Source organism: Scyliorhinus torazame, chromosome 18, assembly GCF_047496885.1.
Source record: "Scyliorhinus torazame isolate Kashiwa2021f chromosome 18, sScyTor2.1, whole genome shotgun sequence".
In the NCBI taxonomy this organism is placed as follows: domain Eukaryota; kingdom Metazoa; phylum Chordata; class Chondrichthyes; order Carcharhiniformes; family Scyliorhinidae; genus Scyliorhinus; species Scyliorhinus torazame.
Genome location: NC_092724.1, coordinates 70,633,853 through 70,655,190, shown reverse-complemented (window position 1 = coordinate 70,655,190; position 21,338 = coordinate 70,633,853). Strand labels below are relative to the sequence as shown.

At 48.7% G+C, this 21,338-nt stretch overlaps 1 protein-coding gene across 4 annotated transcripts in view; it reads left to right on the top strand.

Moving 5' to 3' along the window:
- Positions 1 to 21,338, top strand: part of LOC140395290 (tropomyosin alpha-1 chain) — a 137,968-nt gene that overhangs the window by 19,400 nt on the left and 97,230 nt on the right. For 2 of the 4 annotated variants that reach the window (XM_072482868.1, XM_072482869.1), the window contains exon 2: positions 10,822 to 10,947. In XM_072482868.1, the coding sequence (XP_072338969.1) occupies positions 10,822 to 10,947 (126 nt within the window). Of the gene's footprint in view, positions 1 to 10,821; positions 10,948 to 20,070; positions 20,304 to 21,338 lie in introns of those variants that run through there. The other 2 variants (XM_072482871.1, XM_072482870.1) reach the window with 2 other exon arrangements.

Sequence of the window (21,338 nt, the reverse complement as noted above, 5' to 3'; positions counted from 1 at the left end):
GTGAAAAAGGACAAGGATCCAGAGCAATGTGGGTCATACTGCCCGATATCGTTATTGAATGTAGATACCAAGTTATTGGCAAAGGTGCTGGCTTCACGAATCAAGGACTGCGTCCCGGGGGTGACAGACGAGGATCAAACAGGTTTCATGAAAGAGAGGCAGTTGTTGGCAAATGTGAGGAGGCTGCTTAATGCAATTATGATGCCTTCGGAGCGGCAGGAGGTGGAGGTGGTGGTGATGGTGGACGCGGAGAAGGCATTTGATCGGATGGAGTGGGAATATCTGTGGGAGGTGCTGGGGCGGCTTGGTTCAGGCAGAGGTTTGTGGACTGGGTCCAGTTGCTGGGACTGGGACCGGTTGCTGGGACTGGGTCCGGTTGCTGGGACTGGGTCCGGTTGCTGGGACTGGGTCCGGTTGCTGGGACTGGGTCCGGTTGCTGGGACTGGGACCGGTTGCTGTACAAGGCACCGGTCTCAAGTGTGCGGACGAACCAAGTGAGTTTGGAATATTTTGTGCTACATTCGGGTACGAGGCAGGGATGCCCGTTCTCCCCATTGCTCTTTGCATTGGCAACAGAGCTGCTGGCATTGGCGCTCAGGGTGTCGAGGAATTGGAGAGGGTTTGTGGGGGGTGGGGGGGGGGGGGCAATGGGTCGCGCTGTACACAGACAACCTGCTGTTATACATTTGGGACCCATTGGGTGGTGTTGGGGGCATTATGGGGATTTTGGCCGGTTCTCCGGGTACAAGTTGAACATGGAAAAGAGCGAGGTATTCCCGCTTGAGGCCAGAGGTCAAGAGAAGAGGTTGGGGAGCTGCCATTTAAGATAGTGGGGGAAAGTTTGAGATATCTGGGCATCCAGCTGGCGCAGGGTTGGGCGCAGTTGCACAAGTTGAACCTGACACGGTTGATGGAGCAGATGAAGGGGGACTTTAAGAGGTCGGATGTGCTGCCATTGTTGCTGGCAGGAGGGGTGCAGACAGTAAAGTGACGGTGCTGCCAAGGTTTCTGTTCGTGTTTCAGAACCTCCCGATCATTGTCCCAACAGCGTTTTAAAAAAAGGTCAATGCGCTGATTTCTGCGTTTGTCTGGGCCGCGAAGACCCTGCGGGTCAGGAGGGCTTTTCTGGAACGGGGCGAGGAAGTGGGGGAGGACTGGCATTGCCAAATATGATGAACTACTACTGGGAGGCAAACATTGCTATGGTCAGGAAATGGGTAGTGGGGGAGGGGTAGGCATGGGGTTGGATGGAGGCGGCTTCTAGCAGGGGAACAAGCTTGAGGGCGTTGTTAACAGAACCTCTGCCATTCTCGCCAACCAGATACTCCATGAGCCTAGTGGTGGTGTTGGCCTGAAGGGTGTGGGGACAGTGGAGGCAGCATTTGGGATTGAAGGGTGGACCGGTGTGGGCACCGATTTGTGACAACCATAGGTTTGCACCGGCCGGGGGGGGGGGGGGGGGGGGGGATTCACAAAGTTGAAGGACATGGAGGAAGAGTATGAGCTGCCCAGGGGGAACGGTTTTAGGTACCTGCAAGTCCCGGATTTCATGAGGAGAGATGTGCCATCATTTCCTGGGCTACTGCCCCTGGGGTTGCAAGATAAGATACTGTGGAAGAAGGAGATAGGGGAGGGGAAAGTGTCCGAGGTCTACGTCTACAAGGATCTGATGGATTGGGAGGGGACACTGGTGGGGTACATAAAGCATAAGTGGGTAGAGGAAGTACAGCACGGTGGCGCAGTGGGTTAGCACTTTGGCCTCACGGCGCTGAGGTCCCAGGTTCGATCCCGGCTCTGAGTCACTGTCCGTGTGGAGTTTGCACATTCTCCCCGTGTTTGCGTGGGTTTCGTCCCCACAGCCCAAAAATGTGCAGGGTAGGTGGATTGGCCACGCTAAATTGTCCCTTAACTGGAAAAAATGAATTGGGTATTCTAAATTTATTTTTAAAAAGGGAAAAAAAGCAAGTGGGAGGAGGAGCTGGTGGTGGTGAGAGAAGTGGAGGCCGGGACGTGGGCTGAGGCCCTGTGGAGGGTGAATGCATCCTCGTTGTGTGCGAGGTTAAGCCTCATTCAGTTTAAGGTAATCATAGAGCACATATAACGGTAACACGGATGAGTAGGTTTTTGGAGGGGGTAGAGGAGTGGACTGTCCGTGGAGGGGCCTGCGAATCAGGCCCTCATGTTTTGGGCATGTCTGAAGCTAAAGAGGTTCTGTCAGAGTCGAACGTAATGTCCAAGGTGTTTTGTGTGAACGTGGCCCGGGGTCCAGATGTGGTGACATTCGGGGTATCTGGAGACCCAGCAGCCCAGGGGGCAAGAGAGGCCGATGTTTTGGCCTTTGCCTCCCTGATAGCCCCGCGACAGATTTCACTTGAATGGAGGGACTCGGAGCCGCCGAAAGCGGGGGGGTGGGTGAGCAACCTGACAGAATTCCTGAGGCTGGAGAAGGTCAAGTTTGGTCTGAGGGGGTCGGTTTATGGGTTCGCTCAGAGGTCAAAGTCATTCACTGACTTCTTTAAGGAGGATTGTGGGGTCAGCAAAGGGGGGGGTGAGGAGGAGCGCGTTAAAATGGTGAAGGCAGGATGGGAGCAGGGGTGATGCTGCATAGCAAGGGGGGGGGGGGGGGGAAATGGTTGTTAGTTATTTCTAATGTTGTATAATTGTTTTTATGAATATGCCTGAATAAAATACTTTAAAAATAAATAAATAATTTGCACTTTTTCACTATACATGTGGTTGAAATTTACACTAGTGTTCTCAAACAAAAACAGAGAGCTAAAGAAAAAATACGACCAAAGAGATAAGTGTCTGGTGTATTTACATTGCAGTGACCAGCATGGTATAGCTATGGTCCGGGCTGTCCTTTTGTGACCTGAGGCAGTGGATATCCAGCGAGTACGGTAGCATAGTTGGGCAGCGCGGTAGCATAGTGGTTGGCATAGTTGCTTCACAGTTCCAGGGTCCCAGGTTCAATTCCCGGCTGGGTCACTGACTGTGCAGAGTCTGCACGTTCTCCCCGTGTCTGCGTGGGTTTCCTCTGGGTGCTCCGGTTTCCTCCCACAGTCCAAGAATGTGCGGGTTAGGTGGATTGGACATGCTAAATTGTGCTGGTGCACGTGGGCCCTTGCGTTCCTCGGTGCGTTGCGCAGATTTCTCCTCGCTGTGGTGTGCGTGTTCCTCCTCTGTGGGCATTACCTTTCGCAGTGTTAGAAACATGGTCGAACAGTTCACCAATACTCACTGTCAAAACTCACTGGCCTCTTGGACAAAGTATCACAGGGCACAGTGGAACCACACCCGAGCAAGGAACATACTTCAGCTCTCACCCAAAGTTACACACATAATTGTCTCATATTGTAAATAATTGTCTAGTATTGTAAATAATTGTCCGCTATTGTAAAATTTGTACTTGAAAAGTGGTCTCACCAATAAGTGAGAATCATAAAGAACATAGGAACAGGAGGAGGCCATTCAGCCCCTTGAGACTATTCTGCCATTTAGCTATAATCATGACTCATCTGTATTTTTAAAATTTATATATATATATAAATTTAAAGTACCCAATTTTTTTTTTTTCTAATTAAGGAGCAATTTAGCGTGGCCAATCCACCTAACCCTGTACATCTTTGGGTTGTGGGGGTGAAACCCACGCAGACACGGGGAGAATGTGCAAACTCCACACAAACAGTGACCTGGGGCCGGGATCGAACCTGGGACCTCGGTGTTGTGATGCAGCTGTGCTAACCACTGCGCCACCTTGCCGCCCTGACTCATCTGCATTTTAACTCCATTTACCTACCTTGGTTCTGAAACTTTAATGCTCTTGTTTGGCAAATAGATATCAATCTCAGCCTCGAAAATTTCAATTGATCCTCAGCCCCAGCAGTTTTCTGGAGGGAAAGAATTCCAGATTTCCACATCCCCGATTGCTTCCTGACATCACCCTGAATGTCTGAGTTGTCGTTTTAAGGCTGTGCCCACCCTCCCATTCGGGAGTCCCCACTGGCGGAAATAGTTTCTGCCTATCTACCCTATCAAATTATTTAATTATCTTAGAAAGCTCAATTAGATATTGAATGCCACAAGTATGCTAGAATGACCAGGGGTTAACTACCAAACCACCAGTACAGCAAAGAAGATTGGTTCAACCAGTACTAATCAAAGGTGCCTTGAAATGAGAAAAAAAGCTTTACACTTTTCCTATCATCAAGACATTCCAAAAGCACTTTACAACCAGTGAAGCACTTTAAATGTCTATTTACTGTTGTAATGTAGGAAATGCAACAGCCAATTTGCATACAGCACACAGTAAAGTGATAATGACCAGATTTTTTTGTCTATTTTATTGATGCTGATTGAGGGAGAAATATTTGCCAGGACATCGGTGGGAACTCCCCTGTTCTTCTTTGAACAGTGCCACCTTGGAAAGCAAACAAAGCCTGGCTTCAGCATCTCACTCAAAAGACAGCAGCTCTGGCAATGCACTTTTTGCTTTAGGGTATCTGCTTAGATTATGAATTGAATTGTATGGGGGTGGGGAGTGCACCACCAAACTCCCACCTCAGCTGATGAATCAGTACTCCTCCATGTTGAACACCACTTGAAGGCAGTACTGAGGGTGGCAAGAGCACAAAACGTACTCTGGGTGGGGGGGAACTCAATGTCCATCACCCGTGAGTGGCTCAGTGGCACCACTACTGACTGAGCTGGCCATGTCTTAAAGGACATAGCTGCTAGATTGGGACTGCGGCAGGTGGTGAGGGAACGAACAAACTTACTGGACCTCATCCTCTCCAATCTGCCTGTCACAAATGTATCTGTCCATGACAGTATCAGTGGGAGTGACCACTGCGCAGTCCTTGTGGATGTGAAGCCCAACTTCACATTGAGGATACCCTCCATTGTGTTGCGTGGCACTATCTCTGTGCTAAATGGGTTAGACTACATACACATCCATTGGTCTGTGTGGGCCATCAACAACAGCTGTATTCAACCATAATGTGTAACCTCATGGCCTGACATATCCCCCAATCTGCCATTGCCACCAAGCCAGATCAACCCTAGTTCAATGATGAATGCAATAGAGCATGCCAGGAGCAGCACTAGGCAGACGTAAAAATAAAATGCCAACTTGGTGAAGCTACAACACAGGACTACAAACATGCTAAACAGTGGAAGTAGCATGTTAAACACACAGTCTGGACACATTACAGTCATGGTTCAAACATGGACAAAAGAACTGAATGCCAGAGGTGAGGTGAGAGTGACTGTCCTTGACATCAAGGCAGCATTTGGCCGAGAGTGGCATCAAGGTGCCCTAGCAAAACTGGAGTCAATGGGAATCAGGGGGGAAGCTCTCTGCTGGTTGGAGTCACACCTGGCACAAAGAAAGGTTGTGGTGGTTGGAGGTCAATTATTTCTGTACCAAGGGATCTGTTCTGCAGGAGTCCCTCAGGATGGTACCTTTGGCCCAACCATCTTCAGCTGCTTCATCAATGACCTTCCTTCCATCATAAGGTCAGATGTGGAGATGTTTGCTGATGACTTTACAATGTTTAAAAAAAATAAATTTAGAGTACCCAATTATTTTTTTTGCAATTAAGGGGCAATTTAGTGTGGCCAATCCACCTATCCTCCACATCTTTGGGTTCTGGGGGCGAAACCCACACAAACACGGGGAGAATGTGCAGACTCCACACGGACAGTGACCCAGAGCCAGGATCGAACCTGGGACCTCAGCGCCGTGAGGCAGCAGTGCTACCCATTGCGCCATCGTGCTGTCTCTGCACGTCTTTTTGGGTTGTGGGGTGAGACCCAGTCAGACATGGGGAGAATGTGCTAACTCCACACGGAGAGTGACCCGGGGCCAGATTCAAACCCGGGACCTCGGCACCATGAGGCAGCAGTGCTAACCACTGCACCACCATACTGCGCTGACTGACTGAACAATGTTCAGCACCATTGGCGACTCCTCAGATACTGAAACAGTCCATGTCCAAATGCACATGACTTGGAAAATATCCAGGTTTGGGTTGACAAGTGGCAAGTAACATCACACAAGTGCCAGGCAATGACCATCTTCAACAAGATAGAACCTAACCATCTCTCCTTGACATTCAATGGGATTGCCATCGCTGGATCCCCCACTATCAACATCCTGGGAGCTTTTGATCAGGAACATAACTGGATCATCCAAAATAACATTGTGGCCACAACAGCAGGTCAGATGCTGGGAATTCTTTGGAGGGTAACCAACTTCCTGACTCCCCATAGCCTGTCCACCATCTACAAGGCACAATCAGGAGTGTGATGGAATACTCTCCATTTAACTGGGTGAGCACAGCTCCAACAACACTCTGGAAGCTCAACGCCATCCAGGACAAAGCAACCCGCTTGATTGGCACCCTTTGCACAAACATTCAATCCCTCCACCTCCCGCACACAGTGGCAGCCATGTGTACCATCTACAAGATGCACTGCCGCAACTCACCATGCCTCCTTCGTCAACACGTTCCAAACCCATGATGTCTATTGCCTTGAATGACAAGGGCATCAGACACAAAGCAACAAGACCACCTGCAAATTCACCTCCAAGCCACACACCATCTTGACCTAGAACTATCTCACTATTCGTTCACTATCACTGGGTCTAGATCTTGGATCTCCCTCCATAATAGCACAGTGGGTGTACCTATATCACATTGACTGCAGCGACTCAAGAAGGCAGCTCAGCACCACCTTCTCATGGGCAATTAGTGATGGGCAATTAATGCTGACCTAGCCAGTGATGCCTATATTCCAATTACTCTAGCTGCCACTCAATGGCATTGCTCACCTTCCTTTAGAGATCAGTGTGTATAAGCTCTCAGATTTGATCTTTCTCCACTAATGCTTGGTGGTGCTGAGCTGCCTTCTTGAGTCGCTGCAGTCAATGTGATATAGGTACACCCACTGTGCTGTTATGGAGGAAGGTCCAAGATCTAGACCCAGTGATAGTGAATGAATAGTGAGATAGAGAACCTCGTGGAGTAGTGCAATGACAACAATCTCTCCCTCAATGCCAGCAAAACTAAAAAGCTGGTCATTGACTTCAGGAAGCAAAGTACTGTACACACCCCTGTCAGCATCAACGGGACCGAGGTGGCTGCTTCAAATTCCTAGGGGTATACATCACCAAAAATCTGTCCTGGTCCACCCAGGTCGACGCTACCACCAAGAAAGCACAACACGCCTAAACTTCCGTAAGGAAACTAAGGAAATTCGGCAAGTCCACATCAACTCTTACAAACTTTTACAAATGCACCATAGAAAGCATCCTATCTGGCTGCGTCACAGTCTGGTATGGTAACTGCTCAACCCAAGACCGTAAGAAACTTTAGAGAGTCGTGAACACAGCCCAGTCTATCACACAAACCTGCCTCCCATCCATTGACTCTATCTACATCTCCCGCTGCCTGGGGAAAGCGGGCAGCATAATCAAAGATCCCTCTCACCCGGCTTACTCACTCTTCCAACTTCTTCCATCGGCACGAGATACAAAAGTCTGAGAACACGCATGAACAGACTCAAAAACAGCTTCTTCCCCGCTGTTACCAGACCCCTAAACAACCCTCTTATGGACTGACCTCATTAACACTATACCCCTGTATGCTTCACCCAATGCCGGTGCCTATGTAATTACATTATGTACCTTGTGTTGCCTTATTATGTATTTTCTTTTCTTTTCTTTTCATGTACTTAATGATCTGCTGAGCTGCTCGCAGAAAATACTTTTCACTGTACCTCCGTACACGTGACAATAAACAAATCCAATCCAATCCAATCAGGAAATGTTTTTTCCTGAAACGTGTATGAACATTGAGCATTTGCTCTGTCCACATGCATAACATTACTTGTCCAAATTAAACATCCCTTGCCATTCACGAGCCCAATCTCCCAAGATGTTAAGATCTGCCTTGAAGCAGTCGAATATCATCCACTGTCCAAACATTCACACAGCTTTGATAGCATCTGTAAAGTTGTTGTTCTCACGCTGTTGTTATGCTGTTGAGAACCAAGCTGAATATAAAAAGTACGAGATCTAAAAAAAGGATTCAGAAACACAAGCTGAGAGTATAGGACTAGATTAGCTGCTAACATAAAAGGGAACTCGAAAGTCTTTTAGAAACACTAAAATTATAAAATGGTAAGTTACAGGAAGGGTGATGCTGATTTGGGACTGAAATGGAGATCTCCCTATGCAAAGCGAGGGCAAGGCTGAGGTGTCTTTGCGAAGGGAGAGGATGCTGCCAATGTAGCAGTACAAATAGAGATGGTAGCGACATCGGATAGGGTCAAAATAGACAAATAGCAGGTACTTAGTGACATTGGAAATGTTCCAATTCATGGGGACAATGTCTGAATCAAAAGTTTTAGAACATATTTCCTGGTCTACTTTTAATTCCCTGAGGTGGAAACCATGTGCTTCTAGAGATTTGATTATCTTTAATCTCATTAGTTACTCTTTATATTGATTCTAGTTAGTTCCTTCCCTTAATGTATTTTTAATTTATCCACATCCTGTATTGTGAAGGGTGATACAAAATAGCCAATTAATAATACTGCCATTTCCTGATTTCCAATTAGTTGGAGTATACATTTAATATACAGTGTATATTATTTGGAGCAAGATTTATATATCGAACTCTTGAAATTCACAGTGTATGTTACAGTAGGGCACTGTGATCAAGTGAACAGCGTATTGTGATGGTTTGATATAGTATACATTAGAATGCATATATTATATATTACTGTAATGTGATGCCATACAGTGTATATTACAATGTAAGTCATGGTGTCTTAAAGAATGAGAATACAATTTAAAAATGGAAATTAAAATCTAACATAGATTAGAATCATACAGCACAGAATCAGGTTGTTCAGCGCACTGTGTCTGTTCCAGTTCTCTGTGAGCACAGCTCAGTTACTCCCACCCGCTGCCTCTACCCCTACCCCTGTCAATCTTTTCTTTTCTGTTGTAACCCACACGGGACCCACGGTGCCGGGCTGATTAGGATCCCAGTGAGTCTCGTGGAGTACGATCTTCCCCGCTGAGGGGGGGGTAGCCCCCTTATTAGCAGGAGGGGAAACCAGAGGGCTGAATTCTTCCGCCCTGCCCACCGCAAGGTTGCAACGGGCGGGACGCGGACCATGTTAGGTCCATTGACCACGGACGGGAATGTCCGGTCACCGGGAGGGCGTGGCCAGAGAATCCTGCCCAGAGTATTTAAACCCAGCCCGACTGTGAGTCTAAAAGATGTACATGTTACTCCAAGTCCACAGCAATGCACAGTAACTTCATTGAAGCCTCCTTGTGACAATAAGTGATTATTATTATTAATACAGTTGACTCCCACAACCCCTGAAAGGAGGAAATAAAACACCCTTTCATTATTTACATGCCTAGAGAAAACCTTTGGATTCCCTTATATGTTGACTGTCAGTCTCTTCTCATACTCTCTCTTTGCTGCTCTTGTTTCTATTTTCACTTACCTCCTAAACGTTCTATATTCAGCCTGGATCTCACTTGCATTATCAGCCTGACATCGATTACTTGCACTCTTTTTCTGCTCCATTTTACTCTCTAACAGTTTTGGTATCCAGGGAACTCTGGCTTTTCTTTCCCCACCTTTCCCTCTCGTGGGAATGGGCCTTGACTATGTCTCAGCCACCTCCTCTGAGAATGCAGCCCATTGTTCAATTACAGTTGTAACTGCCAAACTTCCACCCAAAATATTATTGTTTGTGTTTTGTAAAAGTTTAATCAATGTACAGACATTTAAATGATCCACTGAGAAAATAGAATTGTAGTATGCCCAATGGGGAGTTGTGGTGTTTTGGGACCAATTGTAATATTTCCAAATTTGCTGATGACACTAGGTGGGTGGGAATGCGAGTTATGAGGAGGTTGCAAGGAAGCTTCAAGAGGACTTAGACAGGCTAAGTGAATGGGCATGAACGCGGGTGATGGAACAAGATGTGAATAAGTGTGAAGTTATCCACTTTGGCAGAAAGATCAGACAGGCAGAGTATTTCTTAAATGGTGAGAGGTTGTGAAGTGTTGATGTCCAAAGGGACCTGGGTGTCCTTGTTCTTGAGTCACTAAAAGCTAACTTGCAAGTGCAACAAACAATTAGGAAGGTAAAGATGTTGGCCTCCACCACAAGGAGATTTCAGTACAAGGATAAAGATATCTTGCTGCAGTTGTATGAAGTCTTGGTGAGAGGCAACCCGGAGTATTGTGTACAGTTTTAATCTCCTTATCTAAGGAAGGATATATTTGCCACAGAGGGAGTGAAACAGGGGTTCACCAGACTACTCCCTAGACGGTAAGTATGGGGAGAGATTTAAGAAGCTTGGCCTGTATTCTCCAGAGCTTTGAAGAATGAGAGGTAATCTCATTGAAACCTACAAAATGCTTACAATGCGTGACAGGGTCGATGCAAGAAGGGTGTTTCGCCTGGCTGGGGTGGTTAATAGCCTGGGGATACCACCTCAGAATAAAGGGCAGGCCATTTAAGACTGAGATGAAGAGGAATTTCTTCATTCAGCGGGTGCTGAGTCTTTGGAATTCTCTACCCCTTGGGGCTGTGGAAACTCAATCATTGAGCATTTTCAAGTCAGAAACCAATAGAATTCTGAATACGAATTACACCGAGGAATATGGGGAGAGTGAGGGAACGTGGTGTTAAGGTAGATGATCAATGCATGAGGAATGAATAGCCTACTCCTGCTCCTGTGTTCCTTTGTGATCTTACTGGTCCTGTCCTTTCTCCCAAATAGGTTGAAGAGGAGCTGATGGGCCAACAGAAGAAAATGAAAGGTACAGAGGATGAACTGGACAAATTATCAGAGGGGCTCAAAAGTGCTCAGGAAAAGCTACAACAATCTGAGAAGACAGCTTCGGACGTGAGTCATTATAAATGGTGCAGCAGGCTTGAGGGGCCAAATGGCCTCCTCCTGCTCCTAATTTTGTATGTTTGTATGTCACTGCCCTTCTCCCTTAATGATTCGGAAGAGGTGATTTTAATCATGGAGCTGATACTGGAGCATCAGGGAATGTAGATTAAAAGGCACAATATCTCTTGGGGCAAGTACTTTAAAAGAACTATGACTGGGTGGGTTTTAAATAGAACAGATGAAATACAAATTCTGCTAAATCTTTATAAATTGCTGGTTCAACCTCAGCTGATGGGCTGTGTTCAATTCTGGGAATTAGACTTCAGGAAAGATGTTAAGTCTTAAAGAGTGTGCCGAAGAGATTGCACGGTACCAGAGACGACAAACTTTGGTTATTTGGAGATGTTGGTGAATGGGGGATTCTTCTCCTTCGAGTGCGGAAATTGAAAGGAGATTTAATAGAGGTGTTCAAAATTCCGAGAGTTTATGACAGACTATAAAGGGAGAAACTGTTGCCATTGACTGGAGGGTCGATAATCAGTGGGCACAGATTTAGGATACTTTGTAAAAGGACAGCAGAGGCTTTAATGCAGTGAGTTGTTATGATGTAAGTGGCTCTCAGGATGGTGGAAGCAGATTTCAGAGTCGCAGGGTGAAGTTTTTTTAATTAACGGGCAATTGAGAACAGAAAGCACAGAGGCAATGTCCGAGCAGGCTTGCTGTGGGGTAACATAGTGGCAGAAAAGCATTGGATCAGCTGAAGTTTAAAAGGCGATACAAGATAGAGATCTGGCCAGGAAAGAACTGGAATCGTTGAATCTGGAGATAACAAAGGCATTAAAGAGAGTTTCAGCAGCTGTGGGCTTGCATGGGCAAAGTTACAGACAGGGAAGTAGATGGTCTTTATGAGTCGGAATCTCAGTTTGAGCTGAGACAGGATGTCAAGATTTGAAATGGCTGGTTCAGCTTGAGAACATGGTTGGGGAGAGGGATAGTGTTTGTGTCAGGGACTGAAGATAATGGCTTTGGTCTTACAATGTCTTACAAGGAAATTAGGTGTCATCCATGGATGGATATTGGACAAGGAATCTGAAAGCACATTGGCAGTAGACAGGTCAGAGGGGTAGAGGAGGTACAGAGTTCAGAGAGAAGCTGAGCCCATGTTTGTGAATGGTTTCAATAAGGAGTAACTCATAGATGACTAAGAAGAGGAGATTCAAGACAGGGGGGGTGGATGTGCAGAGGTGGGAAGAGAACCATTGCCAGATAAGTTCTAGCTATGATTGGATGAAAAGAGTGGAATCCTACTAACTGAATACAGAGGAAATCTATTGGAGAAAGACGGGACAATTTTGCATATAACGCATATAACATCATTTGAGACTTTAAAAAAATATATTCACTCAAGCGGCATGGTGGCACAGTGGTTAGCACTGCTGCCTCACAGCACCAGGAACCCGAGTTCAATTCTGGCTCCGGGTGACTGTTTGTGTGGAGTTTGCACTTTCTCCCCGTGTGTGCGTAGGTTTCCTCCGGGTGCTCCGGTTTCCTCCCGCAGCCCAAAGATGTGCAGGTTAGGTGGATTCGCCATGATAAATTGCCCTTTGGTGTCCATAGATGTGCAGTTTAAGTTGGGTTACGGGGATAGGGCAGGGGAGTGTGATACTCTTTCAAAACGTCATTGCAGATTCGATGGACCGAGTGGCCTCCTTCTGCACTGTACGGATTCTATGATTCTTCTAAAAACCAGAGGCTCCTGGTTCACGTCCCACTCCAGGACTCAATGGTCACAGAAGATGCGTTCATAACGCAGTCAAGCAGTTATCAACTTGTAAATCCTTCCAATATACACTAATGGCACTGGTATGAGTGGGCCTAGACAGCCATAGGATAGAATGTAATTGGACCTTTGGCCATCACTATCCATAAATCCAGATACAACGGCGGGATTCTCTGATCCTGAGGCTAAGTGTTGACGGCGTTGGAAACGCCGTCGCGTTTCTCGACGGCGTCAACATGGCCTCAGGATCAGCAAGTCTGGCCCCTACAGGGGGCCAGCACGGCATTGGAGCAGCCCACGCCGCTCCAGCTGCTGATCCCGCGGGGCCCGCGCATGCGCAGTGGCACCGGTGCCAACGCGCACATGCGCAGTGGCTCCCTTCTCCACGCTGGCCCCGACGCAACATGGCGTAGGGCTAAAGGGGCGGAAGAAAGGAGGCCCCCAGCCCAAGAGGCCGGCCGACCAATCGGTGGGCCCGATCGTGGGCCAAGCCACAACGGAGGCCCCCCCGGGGTCGATCCCCCCCCCCCCCCCCCACAGGACCCTTCCACGCCAAGGTCCCGCCGGCTGAGAGCAAATTAGAACGGTGCCGGTGGAACTCGGGGGTTTTTTGTAACGGCCGCTGGGCCCATCCGGGGCCGAGAATCGGTGGGGGGGGGGGGGGCCATGTAGAGCGGCCCCCGACCGGCGGCACGCCGACCACACCAGCGTCAATGGCACCGATTCTCCGCTCTGCGGCCAATCACGTCCCGGCCCCGGGCTGAGAGAATCCCGCCGATTATGTATGGAAGGGTGAGGGGGAGGGGCATGAGCCAATCTGATTGGCCTGCTCCACCAGTCCCAGCAGCACCGCGATTACATCAGTGGCTGCTGCTAGGTCTGCTGGTGAAGAAAGGACCCCCAGGCCTGGAGCAGGCATAGCCAGAGTCTTGGGCATTGGAGCAGCCCACGCCGCTCCAGCTGCTGATCCCGCGGGGTCCGCGCATGCGCAGTGGCACCGGTGCCAACGCGCACGTGCGTTAGGTTAAAGGCAAGTGGTGGAGGGGGTGGGTTTAAGAGAGGGAGCAGGTAGAAAGGAAGGGGAGGGGTCTCATGCTTAAGGGAGCATGTACCACTGATTTCACTCCAGCACTGCCACTTTGGAGTTCAACTTGCCCCTGAAGAGCAAAACCTCCCCCACACTTCCTTCCCACACTTTAATCACTTGAGATAAAAACAAACTGTCCCACCCTGCTGATCGTGACAAACTTTTTATTCTCTGGGCAGCATATTATCAGGCTTAACATAGAATCATAGAAAGGTCAATTAAAGGCCACTATATGGTACCATGGACACTCTGCTGATGGGGGTTTGACGCCTCCGCAGTGTCAGGAGGCTGTCAGCTAAATATGAACAAGGGTCAGGAGGAGGGCATTCAGCCCCTCGAGCCTGCTCCATCATTTAGTAAAATCATGACAGATTTGATAGTAATCTCAAATCTGCATCCCGCCCATCCCCGATAACATATCATTCCTTTTCTTATCAAGAATCTATCCACCTCTGCCGTAAAAATATTCGAAGACTCTGATTCTACCGCCTTTTCAGGAAGAGAGTTTCAAAGACTCACAACCCTCTGGGAGAAAGAAATCCACCTAATTTCTGTTTTAATTGAGTTATCCCTTATTTTTAAACAGTGATCCCCTGGTTATAGATTCTCCTACAAGTGGAAACATCCCCTCCACATCCACCCTGTCAATACACCTCAGGGTCTTATCTGTTTCAATCAAGTCAACTCTTACTCTTCTAAACTCCAGTGGATACATGCCTAACCTGTCCAACCTTTCCTCATAAGACAACCCATCCATTCCAGGTATTAGTCTGGTAAACCTTCTCTGAACTGCCCCCAACACATTTATATCCTTCCTTAAATAAGGTGACCAATACTGTATGCAGCAGTTCAGATGTGGGCTTACTAATGACCTGTATAACTGAAGCATAACTTCCTTATTTTAGTATTCAATTTTCTTCATAACAAATTATAACATTCTATTATTCAGGCTCACTGGAGCGGCACAGTAGTTAGCACTGCTGCCTCACTGCACCAGGGACCCTTGGCGACTGTCTGTGTGGAGTTTGCATTTTCTCCCCGTGTCTGCGTGGGTTTACTCCGGGTGCTCCAGTTTTCTCCCACAATCCGAAGATGTGCAGGTTATGTGGATTGGCCATGATAAATTGCCCTCAGTGTCCAAAGATATGCAGGTTAGGTTGGTTTACAAGTTAGGGCGAGGAAGTGGGCCTAGGCGGGGTGGGCGTTCGGAGGGTTGGTGCAGACTCGATGGGCCAAATGGCCTCCTCCTGCACTGTAGCGATTATATGATTCTATTAGCTTTTCTAATTACTTGCTGTCCCTGTATCCTACCTAGTCTTTTGTGATTCATGCACTGGGGCACCCAGATCCCTCTGCATCTCAAAGCTCTGCAACCTCTCATCATTTTGATAGGGTTATTTTTTATTCTTCCTGCCAAAATGGAACAATTTCACATTTTCCTACATTATACTCCATTTGCCAATTTTTCCCCACTCATTTAACCTGTCCATATCCCTTTGTAACCTCCTCATATCCTCTTCACAATTTACTTTCCTACCTATGTTTGTGTCATCAGCAAATTTGGCAACCATCCCTTAAATCCCTTCATCCAAATAATTTATATAAGTTGTAAAAAGTTGAGGTCTCAGCACTGATTCTGTGGCACATCCCTCGTTACATCCTGCCAACCTGAAAAAAAAACTTTTATCCATGTTTCCTGTTAGCCAACCAATTTTCTGTCCATGCCAATATGTATGTTGCCCACTATACAATGAGCGTTTGTCCGGAATTCTCCAACTGTTGGGATTCTCTTTTCCAGCTGGCAGCGGACACCCACCCGTGGAAATCCCATTGACAAACAGCGGGAAGAGAGATTCCCGCCACTAGTGAACAGCGCACTGCAAAGAAACACGTGGCTGGGTGACCGGAGAATCCAGCCTTTATTTTCTACAATAACTGTCGATGTGGCACTTTATCAAATGCCTTCAGTACATCCACAGGTTTCCCTTTATCCAAAGCACATGTTACTTCCCCAAAGAACGTCAATGATTTGGTTAAACATGATGGGCGTCATTCTCCGACCCCCCGCCGGGTCGGAGAATGGCCGTTGGCCGCCGTGAATCCCGCCCCCGCCGAAGTCTCCGGTACCGGAGATTGGGCGGGGGCGGGAATCGGGCCGCGCCGGTTGGCGGGATCCCCCGCTGGATTCTCCGGCCCGGATGGGCCGAAGTCCCGCCCAGGAATTGCCTGTCCCGCCGACGTAAATCAAACCTGGTATTTATCGGCGGGACCAGGCGGCGTGGGCGGGCTCCGGGGTCCTGGGGGGGGGCGCGGGGCGATCTGACCCCGGGGGATGGCCTGGCCCGCGATCGGGGCCCACCGATCCACGGGCGGGCCTGTGCCGTGGGGGCACTCTTTCCCTTCCGCCTCCGCCACGGCCTCCACCATGGCGGAGGCGGAAGAGACTCTCCCCACTGCGCATGCGCGGGAAACTGACAGTGGCCGCTGATGCTCCCGCGCATGCGCCGCATTTCCGCGCCAGCTGGCGGGGCAACAAACGCCATTTCCGCCAGCTGGCGGGGCGGAAATCCCTCCGGCATCGGCCTAGCCCCTCAATGTTGGGGCTAGGCCGCCAAAGATGCGGAGCATTCCGCACCTTTGGGCCGGCGCGATGCCCGTCTGATTGGCGCCGTCTTTGGCGCCAGTCGGCGGACATCCCGCCGTTGGGGGAGAATTTCGCCCGATATTCCTTCCACAAAACCATGTTGACTCTGCCTGATTAAATTGGGTTTATCCAAGTGCCCTGTTATAACTTCTTTAATAATGACTTCTAACATTTTCCTTCTGACAGATGCTAGGCTAACTGGCCTGCGGTTTTCTGCTTTCTGTATCCCTCCCTTTTTGAATAATGGACTTACATTTGCTATCTTCCAGTCGAATGTGACCTTCGGAAGATTAAAACCAACGTATCAACTATCTCACTTCTTTTCAAACCCTAGGATGACGTTCATCAGAACCCGGGGCTTGTCAGCCAACAGCTCCAATAATTTACTCAGGACTGTTTCTCTGGTGACTGTAATTTTCCTGAGTACCTCCCTCTTTTCCATTTCCTGGTTTATAGCTGCTTCAGGGATTTTATGTATCCTCTATCCTTAAGACTGATGCAGAATACCTGTTCAATTCACCTGCCATCTCCTTGTTTTCCTTTATCAATTCTCCAGACACACTTTCTATTGGTCCACACTCACTTTGTTAACTCGTTTTCTTTTCACATATACATATAGAAACTCCTACTATCTGTATTTATGGGCACGATTGTACGGCCTCGTGATACCTGACTCAGTGACGCAATGAGGCCGTTAAATCTCATGAGGAGGCCTCATGAGGATGTGCAACGCTAGGGATGCCTCACGAGGTCTAACAGGATCCAGCGAAGCACTGAGATCTGGATCTCGCCCTCACGGAGCGGTATCCAGATTTGCATATTTAAGTAAGCTGTTAGCTTCACTTAAATATATCTGCACCAAAGTAACCCAAGGCCCAGGATTAGGAGACCTCACTGTGGCACCATATAGCACTAGTTTTCCACAAACATGGACCAAGTCTAACGGCACTTGGGGGGGGCGGTCTCGCAGGCAATCATGAGGCCACCGGGTGGTCGGGCTCTGGGAAGGGTGGTACCCTGGCACTCTGATGCCACCTGGGTATCTTGGTACTGCCAGCCTGGCACCTTGGCACTGCCACCACCACCCTGGCACTGCCTGGATGCCCATCAGTTCCCAAACTGGCGCTGGAGTCTGGCGACTAGCGGAATTTCACAGTAACTTCATTGCAGTGTTAATGTAAGCCTACTTGTGATACTAATAAAGATTATTATTAAATAGCACCCTGATCTTTTGCTGTATGATGAGCTAAGTCTAAGCTGAGCTTGTCAGTGCAGGAAGTGAGGTAAGTGCGGCCTCGGCGGGGAGGTCCCAGCAGAGGCCCCCCCAAAAAACAAAGTCCCGTTTGATAGCGGTGTCGTTCTCACTGCTGCCAGCTCCAAGAAACACCCGCAAGACACACCCAAAACAGGACTCTGTTTTTTTGTTATTATATTCCTGGCGGGTTTTCTCTAATGTTCAACTTTTTTGCTCCATATTAATATTTTAGTCATCCTGAGCTGTTCCTTATATTCTGTCCAATTTTCTGACCTTCCACTTGCCTTTGTACAATGTTATGTTTTTTACATTTAACCTCTCTAGTTAACCAGGCATGTCCATCCCTTGGACCTTTTCTTACTTGTTGGAATGTATCTTTTCTGCGCATTCTGAAATATCCCCTTAAATGTTTGCCACTGCATCTCTGTTGACGTATTGTGGTAGTCTGTGTAGAGGTATTACGGTACCTGGTAATGCTGGAACACCATTGGTAGATATTGTATGCTTTCTATTGGTCAAGCTGTATGGTAGCTCCGCCCTGCTAGGCAGGGTATAAGAACCCGTGCCGCCCCAGCAGCCTTCATTCTGTACCTGAGCTGTGGGGGGAAACATCTAGCTTATTAAAGCCTTCAGTTGGACTACAACCTCGCTTTAGTGGTCATTGACCGTGCATCAATTTAATAAGCTAGATTTAAAAGGATGGAGCTCCGAATCAAGCCGGAGTGTCTGCAACTCAGCTCCCACGCTGCGAACTCAGCGGCAATCTTCAAGCACTGGTTGGCATGTTTTAAAGGACATCTCGGAACGGCCGAAAACACACCCACAGGAGAGCAGAAAATGCAAGTCCTGCACTCGAGGGTGAGCCCGGAAATTTACACCCTCATCGAGGACGCGGAAGACTTTGATGCGGCAATAGAGCTGCTAAAAGGACATTATATCCACCCAGTAAACCAGGTCTACGCCCGACATCTGCTAGCAATGAGGCGACAAATCCCTGGGGAAATCGCTGGAAGAATTCTACCGTGCACTCCTGGTGTTGGGGAGAAACTGCAGCTGCCTGCAAGTTTTGGCGAGCGACCACACACATCTCTTGATCCGGGACGCTTTCGTGGCAGATATGCTGTCCTCCCAGATCCGCCAGCGATTATTGGATAAAGACACCCTAGGCCTCAAGGAGGCACGGGCCCTTGCCGGCTCCCTGGACGTGGCCTCCAGAAATGCCCGCGCTTACGTTCCCGACCGCGCGGCAGCCCCCTGGGCAGCGTGGAACCCCTCCGCAGCCAACCCCGAGACAGCCCCCATCACCCCACAAGCTTGTGCTGCAAGGCGGCCTTGCAACCCCGGGGGACCCCGCCAGTTCTGCCCGGCCCACGCATCCACCTGCAAGGGATGCGGTAAAAAGGGCCATTTTGTGGTGGTATGCCAGGCCCGTGTAGTTGCGGTCTCCGGTGGCGAATGCGGACCGCCACCACAAACCTCCATGGTCCCCGTGCGGCCAGCAGGCGCCGCCATCTTCCTACTCCAGGGCCACGTGCGGCCCCCGGGCGCCGCCATCTTGAACCATGGATGCCACGTTAGATGGATGGGCGCCGCCATTTTGTGCACCCCCAGCAATGTGCGACCAATGGGAGCTGCCATCTTGGATGGACCCCCAGGACTCCAACTCGGCTGACCACACACCGCCCGAAGAGAACACTGAACTGCTGCGATTAGCCTCGGTGACTCTGGGTCAGACCCGGCCTCGAACACTCTCAACTGCTACAACGACTGTACTCATCAATGGGCACGAGACGTCCTGCTTAATCGGCTCTAGGAGCACGGAGAGCTTCATACATCCCGACACGGTAAGGCGCTGTTCTCTCCTCGTCCACCCCGTTAATCAAACACACCCACAGGATAGCAGAAAATGCAAGTCCTGGGATATGTGATGCACGATCAATGACCACTAAAGCGAGGTTGTAGTCCAACTGAAGGCTTTAATAAGCTAGATGTTTCCCCCAGCAGCTCAGGTACAGAATGGAGTTAGAGTGAGTTAAGCGATCACAAAGGCTGACATCTCACCATCAGCTCCCAGTGTAAACTGGATCAGAGGCCAGAGGGGAGGGCTCCAGCTGGACGGAGAAGACAGTAGAATTAACCTACATTTTGACAAGGGGCTCCAGAAAGCACAATGAAGACAGCTAATTCTCGGTATGTGATAAAAAGCTGAAACTTTCTGCTGGGCTAAACTCTTTCTTTCTGCTTCCCTGACACTCCCCACTCCCCCGTTTCCCACTCATTCCCAAATAAGGACAAATGTTCCATATTTTAGGTTGGAAGTCCCCTCCCTGTGTTGTAATGGGGGCTACCCCCACCCCTCTGTTCCTATTGGTGTGAGGGAGGGAGCGGATCCTCCCTTCACGAGAGGCACACACTCAGTCAGAGAGGCAGAGTGAGAGCAGCTTTTCCCACATCCTCCAAACTCACCATGACCGGAGCCACTTCGCTGGAGTCAGTGCGGCGGAAGATCCAGACCCTGCAGCAGCAGGCGGATGAGGCGGAGGAGCGGGCCGAGGGGCTGCAGCGGGAGCTGGACACCGAGCGCCAACTCCGGGAGAAGGTCAGTGAGAGCGGCGGCGGGCTGGGCAGGGCAGGACTGGGAAGGCGGGCACGGGGACCCGGGGGAGGAGAATGCCTGACGGTCCCGCTCTCACAAAGCAGGGCGGTGGTCACCGAGCCAGCGGGGAGGTGGACCTGGGTCTTAGCGCCGCTGGGAAGAAAGGTGGAATGGGGTGGGGTGAGGTCACAACTTTCAAAGAAACAGCGAGAAAATCTAACTGTATACTGGGGAGTGAAAGAACGGGGAGGAGAGCTGAGTTGGAGGAGAAAGAGAAACTCTAAGAAACAGTTTTCCTTGAAACAACGGTTTTTAATTAATTCTGCTCATGAGAAATGTTTCCATTGAGTTTAAATCTTGTCAGAAACTTTTCAGTGTCGGAACTTGGGAAAGGTTCAAAAAGCTTTCAAACTTAAATGAAATAATGCATGGAAAGAGATGGATGGATTGCATCCAAGCATTTTAAAAGTTAGGTGAGAGATAGCAGATGCAATCTTACATCTTTAAAATTCATTAGGAAAGTTAATAGTCTTCGAAGTCAGAGGACTTGCAAGCAGCTAATGTGATTGTTGTATTTAAAAAGGGAGATGGATCGAATCCAGGGAGATCTGTGATACATTTTATAATTGTACATTGGTTTGATGTACTTAAAAACATATAATCGGTGTAGCCAATCCAAATTTTGAAAGGGAATGGTCATGCTTGAATGGTGTATTGAATTATACCAGTGAACAAGGGGAATGCAATAGATACAATATATTTAGACTTTCAAAAAGCCTTTGCTAAGGTTCAGCTGGGTTGACTTGGCAGGAATTTTCATATGGCAGTGTTTTCAGCCCTAATGCCTGACAGCCAGCAGGAATTGCATCTCTGCCAATACTGGCTGCCCTGCAGCCAATTCACATTCCAAGGAGTGTTAATTGTCTAGAGGTGGATTCTGCCCCTCTCGCAGGAGGAAGTCCTGCCTCGAGAGCTGCTGGCCAATCACAACAATGCCAGCAGTGTTGTGGTTAGGGGTGGGACTACAATCATTCCTCA